Raw genomic sequence first — 20,329 nt, forward strand, 5'->3', positions numbered from 1 at the left:
AGAAATCTTAATATAAACTGAAAAATATTTAGGACTGATTGATATTGAAAATAACATGTATAAAACCATTGAGATATAGTTAAAGCAGTGGTAGAAGAAAAATTTATAGCCTCCAGATGCTTATATTAGAAAATAAAGGAAAATAATGAGTTAAACTAACCAGATGCAAAAAGAACAGAATGAATTCAAATAAGGTACAAAAAAGAAGAAAATAAAGATAAATTAATGAAACACCAAACAAAAAATATAATAAAAAGGGTTAACAAAGTCTAGCACTGATGCTCTACAAAGTCTAATGAAACTGATACTGAGCAAGACTGACCAGGAAGCAAAGAGTAAAGATGCAAGTAAACAATTTAAGGAGTAACAATAACAAAAACACAAACATACTTTCCAGAGAAATGAAAAAACAGCAAGAGACCTATGCACACCAATCTCAAAGTCCATCAACTCAAGAATGGAAAGAAAGAAGCAGTAAGCCCATACAGTGGTTTTACTAATGGCAGGAGGAGAAGGGGAAGACAGAGGATGAGAGAGTTGAATGGCATCACAATGGACATGAGTTTGAGCGAACTCCAGGAGGCGGTGAAGGACAGGGAAGCCTGGAGTGCTGCAGTCCATGGGGTCACAAAGAGTTGTACATGACTGAGCAGCTGAACAACAACAACATAGCTGATTCCAACTACTGACCTCTTATCAGGGAAGAGATGCTGATAATCAACATTCATGAGATGGAATAAGCTAGATTCAGCACACTCAAGCATCTAGCTCTATTCCTTGTGCTATCAGTCTCACTAGCCCCGGACACTGACCCCAACACTGCTGCAGCTTCTACCACCACCAGAGAGAATTCACCATGGTTCCCGCTTTTCTGTCCAGCTAACCCATGTCCTGTGCAGCTATACCTGGCTAGTAGAGCTGAGGCACATGTCCACAGCACAGGTACAAAGGATGCTGGGGAAAAGCAACTGGCATTTTCTTCTACACCACGGAGACTTTGAAAGTGGGAAACTCCCCCAAACAAAGGAAGAGTTTCAGGTTCTAGGAATCATAAAGGTTATCTATATTTATCTTGTATGTATTTTTATCAGCCAAAAAGATTTTGCAAATGTTATTTTCTATAGTTTGTATAAAAAAATCTTATTTTGGTAGCTTTATTATCTAAATAGAAATAATGTGTGTATGAATATGTATACATGTACAATCTTTAAACACACAACAAATATACCTTCCCATCTTAAGATATTAAATATACCCCCAATTAGGGATCTGCCTATTATTCCCTTGCAGAGAATTACAAGCCTAAAAACTAACAATCTAGCAAGAAAAGCAACCTCTCCACCTCATCACACTAAGCTCGTCAAGCTGAGATGGCCGTCCCTTCCTTATACGTTCATAGCATTTGTTCCACTATACTGATAATTGTTGGTTTCTTGATTTCTTATTAGGAGGCAGGGATTGCCCTGTTGATCTCAAAGCCTCTGCACTTAGCACAAATATACATTCAAATATTGCTTGATAAATAAATTTCCTGGATGTTTTTAACCATAGTTTTTTCCTGTAATTTATTTAGCACTTAGCAGATACACCAGAAAATGTGGCAGTATTTTTACATAAGTTAATGTACCTCCAGAACTGAAAAGTGTATTAGGATCATTTGCATGTCTTAAATGAGAAAATTGAAAGCAAAGTATTTTAACAGAGGTTACTCAGCCAGAAGAGGCAGAATTAGAATTCAAACTAAGATATGCCTAACACCAAAGTCTGTTTTCTTTCTATTACACATTCTAAAACTATGATAAATTTATTACATACTAAAAACCAGTAACACCAAAGAAGCTGAAGTTCAACGGTTCTATGAAGACCTACAAGACCTTCTAGAACTAACACCCAAAAAAGATGTCCTTTTCATTATAGGGGACTGGAATGCAAAAGTAGGAAGTCAAGAAACACCCGGCGTAACAGGCAAGTTTGGCCTTGGAGTACAGAATGAGGCAGGGCAAAGGCTGATAGGGTTTTGCCACAAGAACGCACTGGTAATAGCAAACACCCTATTCCAACAACACAAGAGAAGACTCTATACGTGGACATCACCAGATGGTCAACACCGAAATCAGATTGATTATATTCTTTGCAGCCAAAGATGGAGAAGCTCTATACAGTCAGCAAAAACAAGACCAGGAGCAGACTGTGGCTCAGATCATGAACTGCTTATTGCCAAATTCAGACTTAAATTGAAGAAAGTAGGGAAAACCACTAGACCATTCAGGTATGACCTAGATCAAATCCCTTATGAGTATACAGTGGAAGTGAGAAATCGATTTAAGGGACTAGACCTGATAGACAGAGTGCCTAATGAACTATGGACAGAGGTTCGTGACATTGTACAGGAGACAGGGATCAAGACAATCCCCATGGAAAAGAAATGCAAAAAAGCAAAATGGCTGTCTTAGGAGGCCTTAAAGACAGCTGGGAAGAGAAGAGAAGCGAAAAGCAAAGGAGAAAAGGAAAGATATTCCCATCTGAATGCAGAGTTCCAAAGAATAGCAAGGAGAGATAAGAAAGCCTTCCTCAGCGATCAGTGCAAAGAAATAGAGGAAAACAACAGATTGGGAAAGACTAGAGATCTCTTCAAGAAAATTAGAGATACCAAAGGAACATTTCATGCAAAGATAGGCTCGATAAAGGACAGAAATGGTATGGACCTAACAGAAGCAGAAGATATTAAGAAGAGATGGCAAGAATACACAGAAGAACTGTATGAAAAAGATCTTCACGACCCAGATAATCACGATGGTGTGATCACTCACCTAGAGCCAGACATCCTGGAATGTGAAGTCAAGTGGGCCTTAGAAAGCATCACTACGAACAAAGCTAGTGGAGGTGATGGAATTCCACTTGAGCTATTTCAAATCCTCAAAGGTGATGCTATGAAAGTGCTGCATTCGATATGCCAGCAAATCTGGAAAACTCAGCAGTGGACACAGGACTGGAAAAGGTCAGTTTTCGTTCCAATCCCAAAGAAAGGCAATGCCAAAGAATGCTCAAACTACCGCACAATTGCACTCATCTTGCTAGTAAAGTAATGCTCAAAATTCTCCAAGCCAGGCTTCAGCAATACGTGAACCGTGAACTTCCAGATGTTCAAGCTGGTTTTAGAAAAGGCAGAGGAACCAGAGATCAAACTGCCAACATCCGCTGGATCATCGAAAAAGCAAGAGAGTTCCAGAAAAACATCTATTTCTGCTTTATTGACTATGCCAAAGCCTTTGACTATGTGGATCACAATAAACTGTGGAAAATTCTGAAAGAGATGGGAATACCAGACCATCTGACCTGTCTCTTGAGAAACCTATATGCAGGTCAGGAAGCAACAGTTAGAACTGGACATGGAACAACAGACTGGTTCCAAATAGGCAAAGGAGTACGTCAAGGCTGTATATTGTCACCCTGCTTATTTAACTTATATGCAGAGTACATCATGAGAAACGCTGGGCTGGAGGAAACACAAGCTGGAATCAAGATTGCTGGGAGAAATATCAATAACCTCAGATATGCAGATGACACCACACTTATGGCAGAAAGTGAAGAAGAACTAAAGAGCCTCTTGATGGTGAAAGAGGAAAGTGAAAAAGTTGGCTTAAAGCTCAACGTTCAGAAAACTAAGACCATGGCATCTGGTCCCATCACTTCATGGGAAATAGAAGGGGAAACAGTGAAAACAGTGTCAGACTTTATTTTTTTGGGCTCCAGAATCACTGCTGATGGTGACTGCAGCCATGAAATTAAAAGACGCTTACTCCTTGGAAGGAAGGTTATGGCCAAACTAGATAGCATATTTAAAAGCAGAGACATTACTTTGCCAACAAAAGTCCGTCTAGTCAAGACTATGGTTTTTCCAGTGGTCATGTATGGATGTGAGAGTTGGACGGTGAAGAAAGCTGAGCACTGTAGAATTGATGCTTTTGAACTGTGGTGTTGGAGAAGACTCTTGAGAGTCCCTTGGACTGCGAGGAGATCCAATCAATCCATCCTAAAAGAGATCAATCCTGGGTGTTCATTGGAAGGTCTGATGTTGAAGCTCAAACTCCAATACTTTGGGCACCTCATGCGAAGGGTTGACTCATTGGAAAAGACCCTAATGCTGGGTAGGATTGGGGGCGGGAGGAGAAGTGGACGACAGAGGATGAGATGGTTGGATGGCATCACCGACTCGATGGACATGGGTTTGGGTAGACTCCGGGAGTTGGTGATGGACAGAGAGGCCTGGCGTGCTGCAATTCATGGGGTCGCAAAGAGTCGGACACGACTGAGAGACTGAACTGAACTGAAAAACATGTAGGTAAAAAGGGCAATGGAAATATTAATTCTTAAAAATTCATTCTGTTCAAAAGAAGCCAAGAAAATTAGAAGAGAATGACATTCAAGTTGGAATCTGAAAACTAAATAGCAGTTTGCATGGCAGTTGAGAGAACATCCCACTCACATAGCAATTATTAGTCCTATAGCAACAAAAAACTATGATTTTAGACAAGCTCTGATTCCCTCATCTCTAAAGTAAAACAGAAGTTGATAACAATTTCTACTTTTCAGTGCTGTTCTGAAGATTACACAGATAAATTATTTAACATGGAAGCTGTCTTAACGTAGGTTCTCAATAAAGAGAAAGAGGAGAAGACGTGTTTACTGAAAACCAGGGTTCTCCTAGTAAGTTAGGGGCTTGTTACCAAAAAATGTCAAGAGGAAAACAGGTTAAAAGCAAAAGGAATTGCAAGAAATAGCTTTGGAAAGGTAGCCCCTAATCCTGATCTCAAATTTTTCAAGGGATATTCATATACATCAAGAGTTTAAACAGATAAATAAATAATAATAATACACTTTCTGAATCATAAATATAGTATATACTAGAAGATCTAAAAGTTTCTACCCCTTAGAAATTTTAAAAACAAGGCATTTTAAATGCCTAGTAACTCACAAAAAGACAACAGAATCTTAAACAGGTTTTCCGTGACATCACGTGAAAAAGCATCAATTAATGCATCAAAGGAACAGCACAGCACATAATCTCCTCTTCTTCAATCAAAGCAACTGCAGCCAGTCAATTACAAGAAAAACATTGTGGAACTCCAGTAAAAAGTAACACTCCTCCCAGTGTGTCATTTTCCTATTTCCATCCTTCACCTCTATAGCTGTTTGTTCTCTGAGAGAATTAAAGAAAAGTAGTTTGTTTTTCAACTACAGAGTATCCGTCTAACATATATTCTATACATATTGTTTTAAACTCCACAGAAGTCCTACTAATAATTACCAACAAGCATTTGTAAATAAAGCATGGTAAAAACAGTTTTAGTAATCATTTTTTCTCAAATTAAAAATGCATGTTTAATTTTAATAGCTCACTAAAAGAAACACTGGTAAGTCATATTATTTAGCACATAATAGATTAACATATGAAACATGATACAATTTATTTAAATTAAAACTTAAAAACATTTTTTGATTATTTTTCTTTTTAAAAACATCCAAGTTCTATACTGACAATGAGAGGGCATTCAGATTGAATTTTAAGCCAGTGAAGCCATCTTGTGGTTGATGTTGGTGTTGCTGAGGCTTTGAGAAGGTCACTTTTATCCCCAAAATTAGGTCTTTAAAAATGCACATACAAACTGTCAGTCCTAGGACTTAGATGAAAAAAAACCCACAGATCGAAAAGCCCTTCCTGTTAGGGCTCCACAATAATACATAAAAGTCCTCACATACCTGGACTGTTAATAAAGCATTTTTACATTAACCTATATTTTATAATTAACTCCTACACCTTGGTTCAAAGGCAAAGCTACGAAAACAACTACAAGCAAAATATTAAACTTGGAAAAGAATACAAAAAATATTAAACAGTTTTAAAGGAAGTATAGGTTTTACTTCCTTTCTGTCATGACTTTTTTCCATGATTTTTAGCTGAGAAGCTAAATATTCCAGGGCCCTGTCATATCTAGAAATACAAAGTCTGCCCTGAAAAATTCAAAAACTGCAGTATATGGCTTCCCCGGCACATATTGCTCCGTGCTAAAAATTTTTTATGGCCTAAAAATTAAACACAAACTGTCTACAGAAAAATCTAGCGTAGACTTAGAAGCCTGGAGAAAAGTATCATCTTCTCACTCTCACAACTTTTTAAATTTGTCTGAAACCCTTGCATCAAGGTTATGAGCAACCTTACTTAGAAAACATGTGAACTGCAAAATACTATTAAGAAGCGAATGGGAGGGAAGAGAAAAGAATGTGCACAAAACTATTATATTAATTAAAAACAAAGTTAACTTGCAATTTTTGCCATCTTACTTCCTCCCAAAATAATCAGTGATAACTAATAGAACTTAAAACCTCAGTTTCACACTCTAAGTAACAATGCCTTCTGAAGGTCCCAGTTTGTCTTAAGAGCAAAAAAGATGTCAATTCAGTGTTCCAGGATTAACTGTCTTCTCCTAATTACAGTCCTGCGATCTCTCTTATCAAATGATAGCCTTCTCCATGCCTCCTTTCCAAATGCTGAAAATGCCATATCTAACTCTTATTAATTATGATAATAACAATACACAGCATCATCATAAGCATTTACTTTTGACTTCTCAGGAGAGGAAGTTTGAAGACTCTTCTCTACATTTCTTTAATTCATCTCTCAAAAGCATTACTGCTCCTCTGTATTGGGGAATCTCTAGTACATTGTATAGAGCCCTGGACCTAATAAATATGCTTCCAAGAGGGTTGGAAGACACAGGACTACAGGCCTTTAAAAGGGCCCACACTTGACTAATGGAAGTAGCTCATAAAAAGACAGCCTTCTCTCTTCTTTTGCTCATTAAGTATTACCTTCTTAAAGATGGGGCAAATGCTCTTCAATTCTTTTTCCTTTGGCTTCCTCTCTCTTCAGTTCAGTTCAGTTCAGTCACTCAGTTGTGTCCGACTCTTTGCAACCCCATGAACCCCAGCACACCAGGCCTCTGTGTCCATCACCAACTCCCGGAGTCCACCCAAACCCATGTCCGTTGAATTGGTGATGCCATATAACCATCTCATCCTCTGTGGTCCCCTTCTTCTCCTGCCCTCATCTTTCCCAGCATCAGGGTCATTTTCCAAAGAGTCAGCTCTTCGCATAAGGTGGCCAAAGTATTGCAGTTTTAGCTTCAACATCAGCCCTTCCAATGAACACCCAGGACTGATCTCCTTTAGGATGGACTGGTTGGACCTCCTTGCAGTCCAAGGGACTCTCAAGAGTCTTCTCCAACACCATAGTTCAAAAGCATCAATTCTTCTGCGCTCAGCTTTCTTTATAGTCCAACTCTCACATCCATACATGACCACTGAAAAAACCATAGCCTTGACGAGACAGACCTTTGTTGGCAGAGTAATGTCTCTGCTTTTTAATAGGCTGTCTAGGTTGGTCATAACTTTCCTTCCAAGGAGTAAGCGTCTTTTAATTTCATGGTTGCAATCATCTGAAGTGATTTTGGAGCCCAGAAAAATAAAGTCGGCACTGTTTCCCCATCTATTTGCCACGAAGTGATGTTTATTGAATGCCAAAGCCTTTGACTGTGTGCATCACAATAAACTGTGGAAAATTCTGAAAGAGATGGGAATACCAGACCACTTGTCCTGCCTCTTGAGAAACCTGTATGCAGGTCAGGAAGCAACAGTTAGAACTGGACGTGGAACAACAGACTGGTTCCAAATAGGAAAAGGAGTACATCAAGGCTGTATATTGTCACCCTGCTTATTTAACTTATACGCAGAGTACATCATGAGAAACACTGGGCTGGATGAAGCACAAGCTTCAGTCAAGATTGCCGGGAGAAATATCAATAACCTCAGATATGCAGATGACACCACACTTATGGCAGAAAGTGAAGAAGAACTAAAGAGCCTCTTGATGAAAGTGAAAGAGGAGAGTGAAAAAGTTGGCTTAAAGCTCAACGTTCAGAAAACTAAGATCATGGCATCTGGTCCCATCACTTCATGGGAAATAGATGGGGAAACAGTGGAAACAGTGGCTGACTTTATATTTCTGGGCTCCAAAATCACTGCAGATGGTGATGATTGCAGCCATGAAATTAAAAGACACTTACTCCTTGGAATAAAAGTTATGACCAACCTAGACAGCATATTAAAAAGCAGACGTTACTTTGCCAACAAATGTCCGTCTAGTCAAGGCTATAATTTTTTCAGTGGTAATGTATGGATGTGAGAGCTGGACTATGAAGAAAGCTGAGGGCCAAAGAATTGATGCTTTTGAACTGTGGTGTTGAAGACTCTTCAGAGTCCCTTGGACTACAAGATCTAACCAGTCCATCCTAAAGGAGATCAGTCCTGGGTGTTCATTGAAAGGACTGATGTTGAAGCTGAAACTCCAATACTTTGGCCACCTGATGCGAAGAACTGGCTCATTTGAAAAGACCCTGATGCTGGGAATGATTGAGGGCAGGAGGAGAAGGGGACAACAGAGGATGAAATGGTTGGATGGCATCATTGACTCAATGGACATGGGTTTGGTTGGACTCTGGGAGTTGGTGATGGATAGGGAGGCCTGGCGTGCTGTGGTTCATGGGGTTGCAAAGAGTCGGACATGACTGAGCAACTGAACTGAACTGAACTGATGGGACCAGATGCCATGATCATAGTTTTCTGAATGTTGAGCTTTAAGCCAACTTTTTCACTCTCCTCTTTCACTTTCATCAGGAGGCTCTTTAGTTCTTCTTCACTTTCTGCCATAAGGGTGGTGTCATCTGCACATCTGAGGTTATTGATATTTCTCCCGGCAATCTTCATTCCAGTTTGTGCTTCCTCCAGCCCAGCGTTTCTCATGATGTACTCTGCATGTAAGTTAAATAAGTAGGGTGACAATATACAGCCTTGACGTACTCCTTTTCCTCTCTCTTAGAAGTAGTAATATCACAGGCAGGCATGAAACTTAGTGGAAATAGTCAGAGAAGGACTTTGGCCTACTTTGATTCCACTGTACTAAGATCAACTTAGCTCAAGCAATAAAGTTCTGCATTAGGGATTGGGGCCAAAACACAGTCAATATTTTTAGCATCCATTCACCTAACCTCATTTATTGGATTCCCTTTTTCCCTGATAGCTCAGTTGGTAAAGTATCCACCTGCAATGCAGGAGACCCCAGTTTGATTCCTCGGTTGGGATGATCCCTCGGAGAAGAGAAAGGCTACCCACTCCAGTATTCTGGCCTGGAGAATTCTATGGACTGTATAATCCATGGGGTCACAAAGAGCTGGACACAACTGAGCGACCTTCACTTTCACTTGGAGATCTCTCAGTAACAAGATACCCAAGTCAGGTAATAAATATTCATGCATTCTTAGATGTCCAGGACAAAAACACCATCCTAAATGTCTCATAATGCTCAATATTTGTCACACACATTGCACTACATTTACAATGTAGTCACACAGATTATTTCATTTAATGCTTCAATGTCATAAGGGAGATAACATTTGAATGATAAGAAAATTAAAATCTGGCAAGATTAAATAACTTGCCAGAAGTCACAAAAATATAATAAATGGAAGAATAAGGATTTAAGTCCAGCTGAAAAATTCTAAAATCTCTATCTGTCCAGTATGTTACCAGGATTTTTTTATTCTCCCTCTCCACACTGTATCTGAAGCTCATCAAAACTGTCTCTGCTTCCTAAGATAGCTAATCTATCTCACACTTTAAATTTTCTAAGTTAGTTTTTGCAAAATTAGTTTCCAGCATGTTCTATTTGGAAGATCACTAGGTAATCCAGTTCTTTCATTCATTTTTTTTATTATTACTAAAAGAAAATTAGAAAATATTATTTAATACAAAAATATGACATGCTCAAGGAACAGGCAGATTACTCTTTCAAATACTCTACTTATGCACAGGTTAAACTAAAATTTATTTTAAAATTTCTATTTAAAATTTATTTTAAACAACAGTTATACATAATTTAGTGTCTAGAGCCATGTCTTAATGATTCTGTCATCAATAACATGCTAAAGTGCTGGGTAATAAAGCATTCCGATAAAGGCACAAATAAAGTAACCTTTACTGTATTAATAGTCTTATTTTACAGACAAAGAGCACAAGTAATTTATGTCAAAAATATATATTACTTAAACATGTATTATTGTCTAAAAGCAGTTCAGTTCAGTTCAGTCACTCAATTGTGTCCAACTCTGTGACCCCCTGGACTGCAGCACGCCAGGCTTCCCTGTCCATCATCAACCCCCGGAGTTTGCTCAAACTCATATCCATTGAGTCAGTGATGCCATCCAACCATCTCATCCTCTGTTGTCCCCTTCTCCTCCTGCCTTCAATCTTTCCCAGCATCAGGGTCTTTTCTAATGAGCCAGTTCTTCGCATCAGTTGGCCAAAGCATTGGAGTTATATTTTTATATAATGTATGAAATTTTAACCAAAGACAAATGAGTAACACCTGTGAGTTGGCTTCTAAAATTTCTATTAAAATTAATTTTCAAAACATCTTCATTAATACTGTTAAGAGAATTATATTTGGTATCAGAAGCAGGTAATGAAAGGGAAAATATAATCAAATCTGAGAAACAGAGGTTTGTTTCATGTGAAAAGGGCTCACTCAATTTCTGTTTCATGTGAAAAGGGCTTATTTTGTATCTTCTCATTTTATGTACAAACTAAAGCTACATGAGCATTAAGAATAATTCAAAGGATAAAATTTGGTATAGAAAATTCTAGATTCAAATATTCTAAGCTATATCTTATTGTTGTTAACTATATTCAAAAGAAATTCTAAAGAGACTACTTATAAAATTTTCTGAAGCCAAAATGCTCTGAGAAGTTGGAGAAAGCAGAGAAAACTCTCATCAGTACCTTTCCCTGTGAGCTTTTAACAGTGGTAGGTTCTGAGAATCCTTAAAGACATAAAAAGAAAAAATGGAAAATCAATAATCCAGAATGCTAGTTTTCTTATATAGACTAGTATAAGGCTATGCAGGCACTGCTTTGATACCAGTTACTTTTTCTGTGAGGAATTGTTGCATTCATCAGACCTGTCCAAGACTGCTGCCTAATTTGGAGTTCTACACCCTAGAGGTTTTCTAAGTATGTTTCCCAGATTAGCTGAATCAACACCCCACAGAAACCTGTTCAAAGTACAAATTCTCAGGCTCTTTCCCAGTTCAGTGGAGTCGGAAACAAGGGAGTGGACGAGGTGGAGGCTGGCACTCTGTGTGGCAGCCAGGCCTCAGGGTGATTCTGATGTACCACGAAGTCGGAACTACTACCACAGCCAGAAAACGAAACGTAAGGAACTGGAGAGGACTCTGAGAAGAGCAATGAAGATGAATAGAAAGCCCGAGACAGAATCAACAGAGGAACCAAGATAGATGGTTTTAGCAAAAAGAAACCTGTAGCAGTGACAGTTACAAGACTTCAAGTATATGAAGAATTATTCACAAGGGAAGGTAACCAGATGTTCTCCATTTCCCTGAGGGAAGGTAAAGAAGATATTATGGACTTAAGTTGCAACATAAGAAATTTAGATTAAAATACAATTAAAATTTGCTGACACAGAGTATTGTTAAACATTAAAATGAACTGCTGAGGAGTCTGTAGAACTCTCTTCTCTGAGTATTGGCTTCAAAAGCTAGAGCAGATTATAAATTCTTGTTCTCTTTCCAGCTAAATGATTACCACCTATCACATATGAGGACCAACATTTAGAAAATGTGAAAAATGTTGTTACATTATAGACCTTTTGAAATTATCTAAAATTTAAAATACCTAAGGTATAGCAACTATCTTAAATATGTGAGTATTAAAATGATAAGAATACTTACTCAAACTCAAAACATACACATTCAAAGTATTTCAAATTATAAAGATGTTCACTAATAATTAAAAAAGTGAGCAACAGCACATATAAAATTTTTGATTGACACAGTTGGCATTATTTTCAAATAAAAAGAAATTGAATATAAATGAATAAGAAGTAAAAGACTGACTAGTTGGCATCTAAAATCTAAAAATTGTATCCTTGTATTTCAAAAAAATCACTGAAAAAATTCATAACATAAATACATATGTTATGAAAAATGATAGCAGTAACCAAATGCACAGCTTTGCCAAACTGTTCCTAACATTCTCTCACAATCTTATACTCCTGTATCAATAAGTTCATTAAATAAAAACAGTTACAGATACTAAAATAAAAAGATACAAAAAGGTCCTCTTTCTGAGTTCCAATAATATCTGGGTAAGTCTCACATGTAAATAACTGTGTCACAGCTATAATTCTTAAAACAAAAGTATTTTTTAAATGTTGAAAAGTTACCAAAAGTTTGTTTTAATAATTTTCCATGTGTATAGGAAGTCACTAAAATGATAACTTTGTGACTTGTTCCCTCCAAAATATTTTGAAGTTGCAGTCTTCCTTGACAAAAAATAATTCCAGTAATTTAGTAGATGTTCATATTTATTGTACTTAACATAATTTAGGAAGTTAACATTTTTCTTTACCTTTTCTACCTTTCCACCATTGATGTCACTGGGGAGGAATTTCTTGCCAATTGTTCTCAAGTCTGTCTAAAATAAAAATATTAGTATTAAAATAAAATTAGAGAAAAATGACTCTAAATCTAATCTCACTCACATACAAAAGATACAATTAGTTAATGTCTGAGTAACAGAATTTAACTAAATGTTAAATACAGTTTGTGTTTCAACTGATTATGAGATCTATATATGTAAAAATCAAACATGTTCGGTCCCATATATACACTGTTTAAAGCATATCAGTAAATTGAACAGTAATATATAAGGCCTTACTTACATCTGGTCATGTTTCTCTGGGTACCTTTTTATTAAAATCTAAAACTTGATTTTATGTAAACTATATAGTCTTAGTAAGATATTAATGTCACAATCCAAAACCAAATGACTACTTTGAACAAATAAACAGAGTATATTTTCAACAACTAAATTCTATATAACTTTGATATGCAGAGACATGAAAGCACATTACTCTATAGGCTATGATACTCCTAACATAAAGTTACATAACATACAAATACCGCAGAGAATATTCTTTACTACAAAAGCAAGAAGTCATAGTAAGACTGCACTGTAGTAAAAACATTTCATTTGCTTATTAAACAAATTTCAGAAATAGAAGCTGGTGAACAAATGACTGACTACATGAAAATCCAGATGTACATATTACTCAGCTAACCAAAGCAAAACATAAAAAGGACTAAGATAAACAAAGCTATACCATTTCTTTTGCAAAAAAAAAACTTCAACTACACACACAGTCTATATAAATTTTTTAAGGATTCTGTCTTCTTTAAGAAGAAGTGAAAACCAAAGGAATAGTAAGAAATTTATTCAGAAGAAAACTAAACACTACTCATGAAAAAGGCCTAATTATTTAAGCTAAGAAATTATCTTGATGCTTGAGACAATGAGGTTAGTTTAATAACTAAATTTGTACTTTTTCTTAATTCCTTAAATAATAGTAAACAGAGCTCTTCATTGCCTCAAGAGCAAGAGAAAAGAGACTCAGAATGAATTTAATCAGAAAAATTATAAGGGAGAAATTTATGTTAGACTTAAGGCAAAAATACTATCAATAGATGATTACAATTACTGTATTATTTATAAAAGGATAAGAAAAATAGGACTGTCTTCTTTGAACACCTACAATAATAGAATTTCACTTGAAATATCCATATATGGTCAGCTTAAGAAACAAGCATACATGTTATACAACCCTCATAGATCCCTTCCAGTCTTTTTACTACCATGTGTTTTAATTTATTTCTCAAGTAATGCAAGGATCACTCCTGAAGTACAATTCACTGAATGGAACTGCCAGGCAAACTAAGCCCCATATCCAAATACTTGTGTAACAATGTTTCAGATATATCCTTTGTACAGTCTCCACTCGATAACAGAGTGAAAGAATTATAAATCAAACCTCAAGTCGCACGCATTTTTACTTTGAAAATATTAAGCAATATATGGGGAAAAAATTCTTATACTGGCATTTCATTGTTTTGAAGATTAAATAATACATGTGCAGCACTAAGCACAATGACTTACAGAGAATAAGCGTTTAACAAATGTTAGCTATAATGTGTAGTGAATATAAAACACACATGTTGTTATTATATGAATGCATATTGTAATAAGTGAATAATACAACTAACAGTTCATAAAAAGTCATTATTTTGAAAGTCACAGAAAAGCTGAAATATTTAAATACATATAAGAAACAATATATACAAATTTTATGATACATCATGGTCCTTCATTTCTGGTTTTATCACTAATTATAAAATTTAAAATAAAATGAGGCATTTATATAAAGTATTGTAGAAATGAGCACTAGACTAAAATTCTAAACTTCAATTTACTGTATGCTGTAACTAACTAATATGACATGTCAGAAATTCTCTAAATCCGGGTAATTTATTCCTCTGTAAGATGGAAAATATATTAACAATTTTAGCTTCCAAAGTTGTTGTCATGCTGAAAGGAACAATGTATTCAAAGTTCACAGAACTTTTAAAGTATCACACACACATATAAGGAAGATTATTTCATTGTTCTTTTAGCAAGATGAAAACGACCTACCAAATCTTTAAACATTTTAAAATCAAAGCCAATTCTATGATTCAGGTGCCATTATATCAGGATCACTACAATAACTGGGTCCAAAAATACATTTATAGTGAATAACTAATTATTCAGGAGAAATATTTAACCCATAAGATGCATGCGTGCACACACAAACAACATTTCTGACTTATTTCTTCAAATAAGTTCAGCAGAGTATCTATTTGGCAAAGCATTTTATACTATACAGAATATTAAAAGAAATTTTAAAATAATCTTCAAAAATTTTTACTATTACACATTATTTAGTAATTTTAGACTAGACTATCACTTAATTTTGCTGTGAATAATGCAGGAATTCAAAACTACATGCTGAATTTCTGTATTATTCTTAAAATCCTTACTCCTTATTCTACAGAGTAAAAATTAAGAAACCTCCCTCCTTTCAACATAAAAACCCATGCTAAAAAGAGTTACATAGCAGCTCTAAGGCTGCTACCTTCTACTTACAAAGTTGGCCCTAAGCTGGCATCTGGGAACTTGGTACCAGAACCATTCCCTAACTGAAAATGTGGTTCACTGCCTAAATTATTTGTATTAACAATGTGGTTTATGGTAAACACCTGCTTTTGAGGGGAGAAGTCTAGAATTTTGTTTCATTCTAGGCAGACAGTACCTTTCTGAACAGCCCAATAAAAGCCTAATGGATTTCTCTGGGCAGCAAACACTGTACATACATACTATTGCTTTGTTCACTGCTAAATAAAGGAACAAATTTAGTGTGTTCCCCACAGGAGGAGGAGAATGTAAGAAAGCTTGTGCGTGCATTATTCTCCCAATATGTAATAAGTTATATATAAGAATTAATAATGCAAGTCTTTCTCAATTAGGGATTAACATCCTGCAATCATTCAAAAGTTAAAAAATTTCAACAAAAATACTGTATGTGCCTGATTTCAAAGTTTACAAACTTTTAAGTTTACAAACTTGAAAATTAGACTACATGTCTGGTATAGACTTCATCCTTATTAAAAGTATTTCTTTACTTCTATTACATGGCATGATAGCTTTGGACTGGAGTATTTATATATTTTAAAGAAAATTATAAAGACAAGTTAATTCACTAAGATAATAATCATCATGTACCTCTTATGTATACCAGGTCAAATACTTTGTGTTGACTTATTTTATTTAGTTTCTTACCCAATTTGTAGATAGCTCAATGCTATTTACCTACATATATAAATATCAATAAGAAGAGAAGATTGTCACAAAGCCTTTTTCCTATTTAGGTCTTTTGCTTTCAGTGAACAAAGAAATAAACTGGGATTCTTTGTAACATTTCTTGAAAATAAAAGTCACTAATTTGGGTGCGAGTCAAGGAAAGATAAAATGTCTAGCAAATATTCCCATTTGTAGTCATGGATAACACACATAATTTCTAAAAAATCTGTTTGTCTTACTGAATAAAATTGCAAGCAGCTAAAATAATGCTAAATTTCAAAATATAAATCCTATGTTTAAATTCACATTTAATTATATAAATATAAATTTAAGTAATTGGGAAAGAAAAAGTTATAGTTATACATTTATTTATATTTCATATGTTCTTATCAGTTGCCCTCCTTTCTGCTTTATGCTAAACCTACTTTGCAGTGACATAATGGATTTGTCAGACAGTAATTCTCTTCTGAATTTCACTGATTATATATCATAGCATATAAATTTCATTGTTTAATAGACTGTGATTGTAAAGGCGGTAAGAAAAAAATTCCCACTGGGGTAACAAGATTGAAAGAAGAATATTCATTTAGTCACATCTGTACTTCAAACAATTTTTATAACTCTTCAAAAAAAATCTAAAAGTCAATCCCAATTATAAAAAAGACACTGCTGTACAGATGGGTAAAGGGAGAGAGCTAGGGAACAAAAATGCATCAAAACATTAACAGTAGTTATTGGGCTTTCTTATTTTATTTTTCTGTATTTTCTGAAGTAGTCATATTGTACAGTATATCCTACTTCTATCAACAGATAAAGTTACTTGAAAATACAAAATACAACTGTCAAGAAGCTGTAATCTAGCCAGTTTCTATGTAAATTAAATGTCAATTTGTTTCTATGAATATGATCAGTTTTTACTGCTATTACATAGCTACTATAAATGTAATGAAATTCTGTAACTGATCACAAGGTGAAAAAGTTCTAATTGCACTTTTCCCTTTTTCACTGATTCCGTATAATAGACATTAAGGAAATATATATTTCTAATAATTGGCTTATATGAGATTACCAAATTCAACAAACATCGCTGCAACTTAAAATGGGACAATAAAAATGAAAGATGTTCTCCACTTTATAAAATCCAGTTTATTCTATGAGATATTTTTCATAAATATAGCTTCCAGATTTTAAATGTTTATAAGTTAATAAATAAAACCTACATTGAGAGCAATCAGGATGATGTCATTTACATTGACTTTGTCAGGAGAACTTGTGCAAGCTTCAATGCCTTCATCTGAAAGATACCTGTTAAAATAAAATAAATGGCTTAATATTTTCTAAAATCAAAGTTAACCAAAATTATTTTCTTAAGTATACAAGCAGTTTCGTTCTCTACTATAAAATGTTTCTACTACAAATACCAGAGAGTCCCGGATACTCCCTGTTTACCATCTCTGATAGAACAGGATGGAGAATGCATATTTTCCCTCTTTTATGTCTTTAAAGGGATATTGTGTTAATAAAAGTATCCATATGCTTTCTGAGAAAAGCTATTTAAACATCAATATGCTTCTTAAGGAATCAATGAGCTCCTCTTGGCTATTATATAAATACAATATGCAACTTAAATATTTAGTTACAGAGTAAACTCTTTAAGAGATTGAGATGCGCTATAAAAATAGAACTAAAAACAGCATAGTTTTAAATTTAATCCAATAAAACTTTCCTCTCGGATGTTTTCTCACATTATCTTTTCTACTCCCCTTTGTCTAACAAAATGTTCCTAGGAATCTTTCAATAAACACTATTGATTCCAAGTGGCACAAAGTTAGGCAACTTTTCCTTACATCTTTTACTTTTCTTCTCTTTTCAGTTTTTTACTTATTGTCTTATTGCCCTTTGTTCTTTTATTCAGTCCAAACCAACCATTCATCTGTAGCAATAATTAACTGAAGGGTGAAAAATTATTGAGTCCAAAGGCTGGGTGGGAATCATCTCTACCAATTCACCCACACCCAACACAACCATTTTGAAATTCTTTAACTCTACAATTCAGGTATCATCCCCCCACAAAAGTCCACCTGTAAAAATGCCCATTAACATTTGGCACCTTTTGTAATCAGTATTAGATACTCTGGTGCTGGCATTGCCACCACAGATATTCTCCCACTGAAAAGATACAGGAGTACTAGTCTGACAGAGCTAACTTTGGCTCTTCCAGAGGTGATGGTCAGCAATTCCACCATCAACTCCCAATCTTAGGCTGATTCTAAGACACCTTTACCTGAAGACAGGAATCAAAGAGCATCTGCCTTTAAGAAATAAAGGATGAATTTCTCAAAAGTAAAAGAGCAAGCAAAAGGAAATATAAATAGGAGAGTATAAAAAGCAATAGAAAAATTAAAGCTGATAAGCCTATGAATAAGATCAAGGAGGTAAAAGAAAGGGAAGTATATAAAAATCAAAGCAAGAATGTGTTTTAAAAAATTAGATACTATTAAAAGCTTAAGGCAGTGCTAAACTACCATGATGAATGAAGGCCAGGAGTTAAGTGGGTTAGAGAGGGAAAAAAAAAAGCATTAAGTATTTAGATGAGTCACTAAGAATAAATGGTTGGGAGGCTGGAATAAATTGTACATCAGTGACCATGGAATACAAATGTTTGCTGGCAGCATAGATGGCTGAAACACTGCTTTAATTCAGAATGAGTAAGTTCACTTCCTTATTACCCTGATAATTTTTCACCATTCACAGCCACTGACTGTATCTGGCACTAACCATCTTACAAATTCAGTGCTACAAATATTATTTAATTAACCTCTGATTTATATGAAAAGAACTATGTGTGTGAATCAGTAATAAGTAAGATGATGAAAAATAAATATCTTCCTTTAAGGCATCTACAGTCTCATATAAAGTATAACATAACACATAAATAGCTACCATACAAGGCCAAAAAAACTAAAAACAAAATGTTATAGGAGCTCAAAGTGGCTGGGGAATGGAAAAGAATGCAAAGAAAGGGCACCTCCATGAAGTAAAAAAGTATAAAACACATTCTGGGACATTCTCATTGGAAAATGGGGAAGAGATTAAAGGTCAGTATAGGTTGAGACCAATTTTAGGAAGCAAAAGTATATACAGGGATATGGGTACTATAAAACGCTGACTGAGTAGTTACAAAAACACAGCTTTCAAAATTCCTACAGTGGGGAAATAATATACAATGACTAATAAAATACTTCATCTTCTAGAAAGGTAACTCTTTAGAATTAAAAGATTACAGGATGTCAGATAAACCGGAAATAATCTTAAAAAATATTCAAAGTTTAACTCTTTACAGATGAAGAAAAAATGCCTCTTTTTTGAAAGATGTTAACCTAAACTTTGCCCTAAAATACCCTGATGTCTCAGATGGTAAAGAATCTGCCTGCAAAGTTGGAGACCCAGGTTTGATCCGTGGGTCAGGAAGATCCCCTGGAGAAGGGCATCACAACCCACTCCAGTATTCATGCCTGGAGAACCCCACGGGCAGAGGAGCCTGGCGGGTCCATGGGTAGTCCATGGGGTCGCAAAGAGTCAGACACGACTGAGTGACCAACACTTCTAACTTCTAAGTAAGGTAAAGTTAAAAATTCCTCCTGATTCTCAGTGTAGCAGTGTTTTCATTGCGTGAGCGTGCTAAGTCTTATCTGACTCTTTGTGACCCCCATGGACTGTAGCCCACCAGGCTCTTTTGTCCGTGGGATCTTCCAGAGAATACTGGAGTAGTTTGCCATTTCCTCCTCCAGGGGAATCACACTGCTTTTATTTTTCAATAAATAATGCTAATATCAGAAATATAACTTTGTTCTCATAAACAAAAGCCAACATCTATACATACCAATTTCGTAATCAACTAGGCACTTTATCAACACACACAAAAAAGCACAACTAGGCAAATTCAATCAGTGCCTCCAAAAGTATTGATTTATTAATCAAGAACAGATCTAGTTTCATGGTAAAAAATCAGGAAAATAATATTAACTAATACTAACAACTAAAAAATTGTTACAACAATGAAAAAATACCTATCCTATAAAATATAAAAAGGGAGGCCTGTAGGCTTCCTAAATATAAGAAATTATAAAATACAGCTCAATCTCAATTTCCAAGTTTTACAAGTCTCCCTTCCTCACTCTTAATATTTTTTAAAAATAAGAGGACTTGAGCCTTACACCTTTACTCTATAATTATCAAGAAACAGGAGACCCCATTCACAGGTCTCCCTAGTAACATCTTGGTGATCCTTCTGTCAATAATGGACCATTTTCACATAACTTGAGATTTGCAAATTAATCTTTTTTTGTTTTTGTAAACATTTAAAGATTCCAGTATCATCAGTGAATAAAACAAGTGATAAAAGCAAAATGTAATGCCCAAATCAGATTCAAGATGCATCACAATACCACAGTAACTGAAAGAA

General features: G+C 35.3%; 1 protein-coding gene across 8 annotated transcripts in view; it reads right to left on the bottom strand.

The window, feature by feature from the left end:
* TDRD3 (tudor domain containing 3) overlaps positions 1-20,329 on the bottom strand; it is a 197,371-nt gene that overhangs the window by 120,655 nt on the left and 56,387 nt on the right. For 4 of the 8 annotated variants that reach the window (XM_081550320.1, XM_081550318.1, XM_081550324.1 and 1 more), the window contains exons 2-3: positions 17,085-17,169; positions 12,541-12,606 (exon numbers count right to left, since the gene is read on the bottom strand). The exons of 2 other annotated variants lie outside the window; for them this stretch is intronic. In XM_081550320.1, coding sequence (XP_081406446.1) covers positions 12,541-12,606; positions 17,085-17,169 — 151 coding nt within the window. Of the gene's footprint in view, positions 1-12,540; positions 12,607-17,080; positions 17,170-20,329 lie in introns of all 8 variants that reach the window. 2 more of the 8 variants (XM_081550319.1, XM_081550322.1) reach the window with 2 other exon arrangements.

This window comes from Giraffa tippelskirchi, chromosome 12, assembly GCF_054371585.1.
Source record: "Giraffa tippelskirchi isolate mGirTip1 chromosome 12, T2T-mGirTip1v1.2.pri, whole genome shotgun sequence".
NCBI classification, from domain to species: Eukaryota; Metazoa; Chordata; class Mammalia; order Artiodactyla; family Giraffidae; genus Giraffa; species Giraffa tippelskirchi.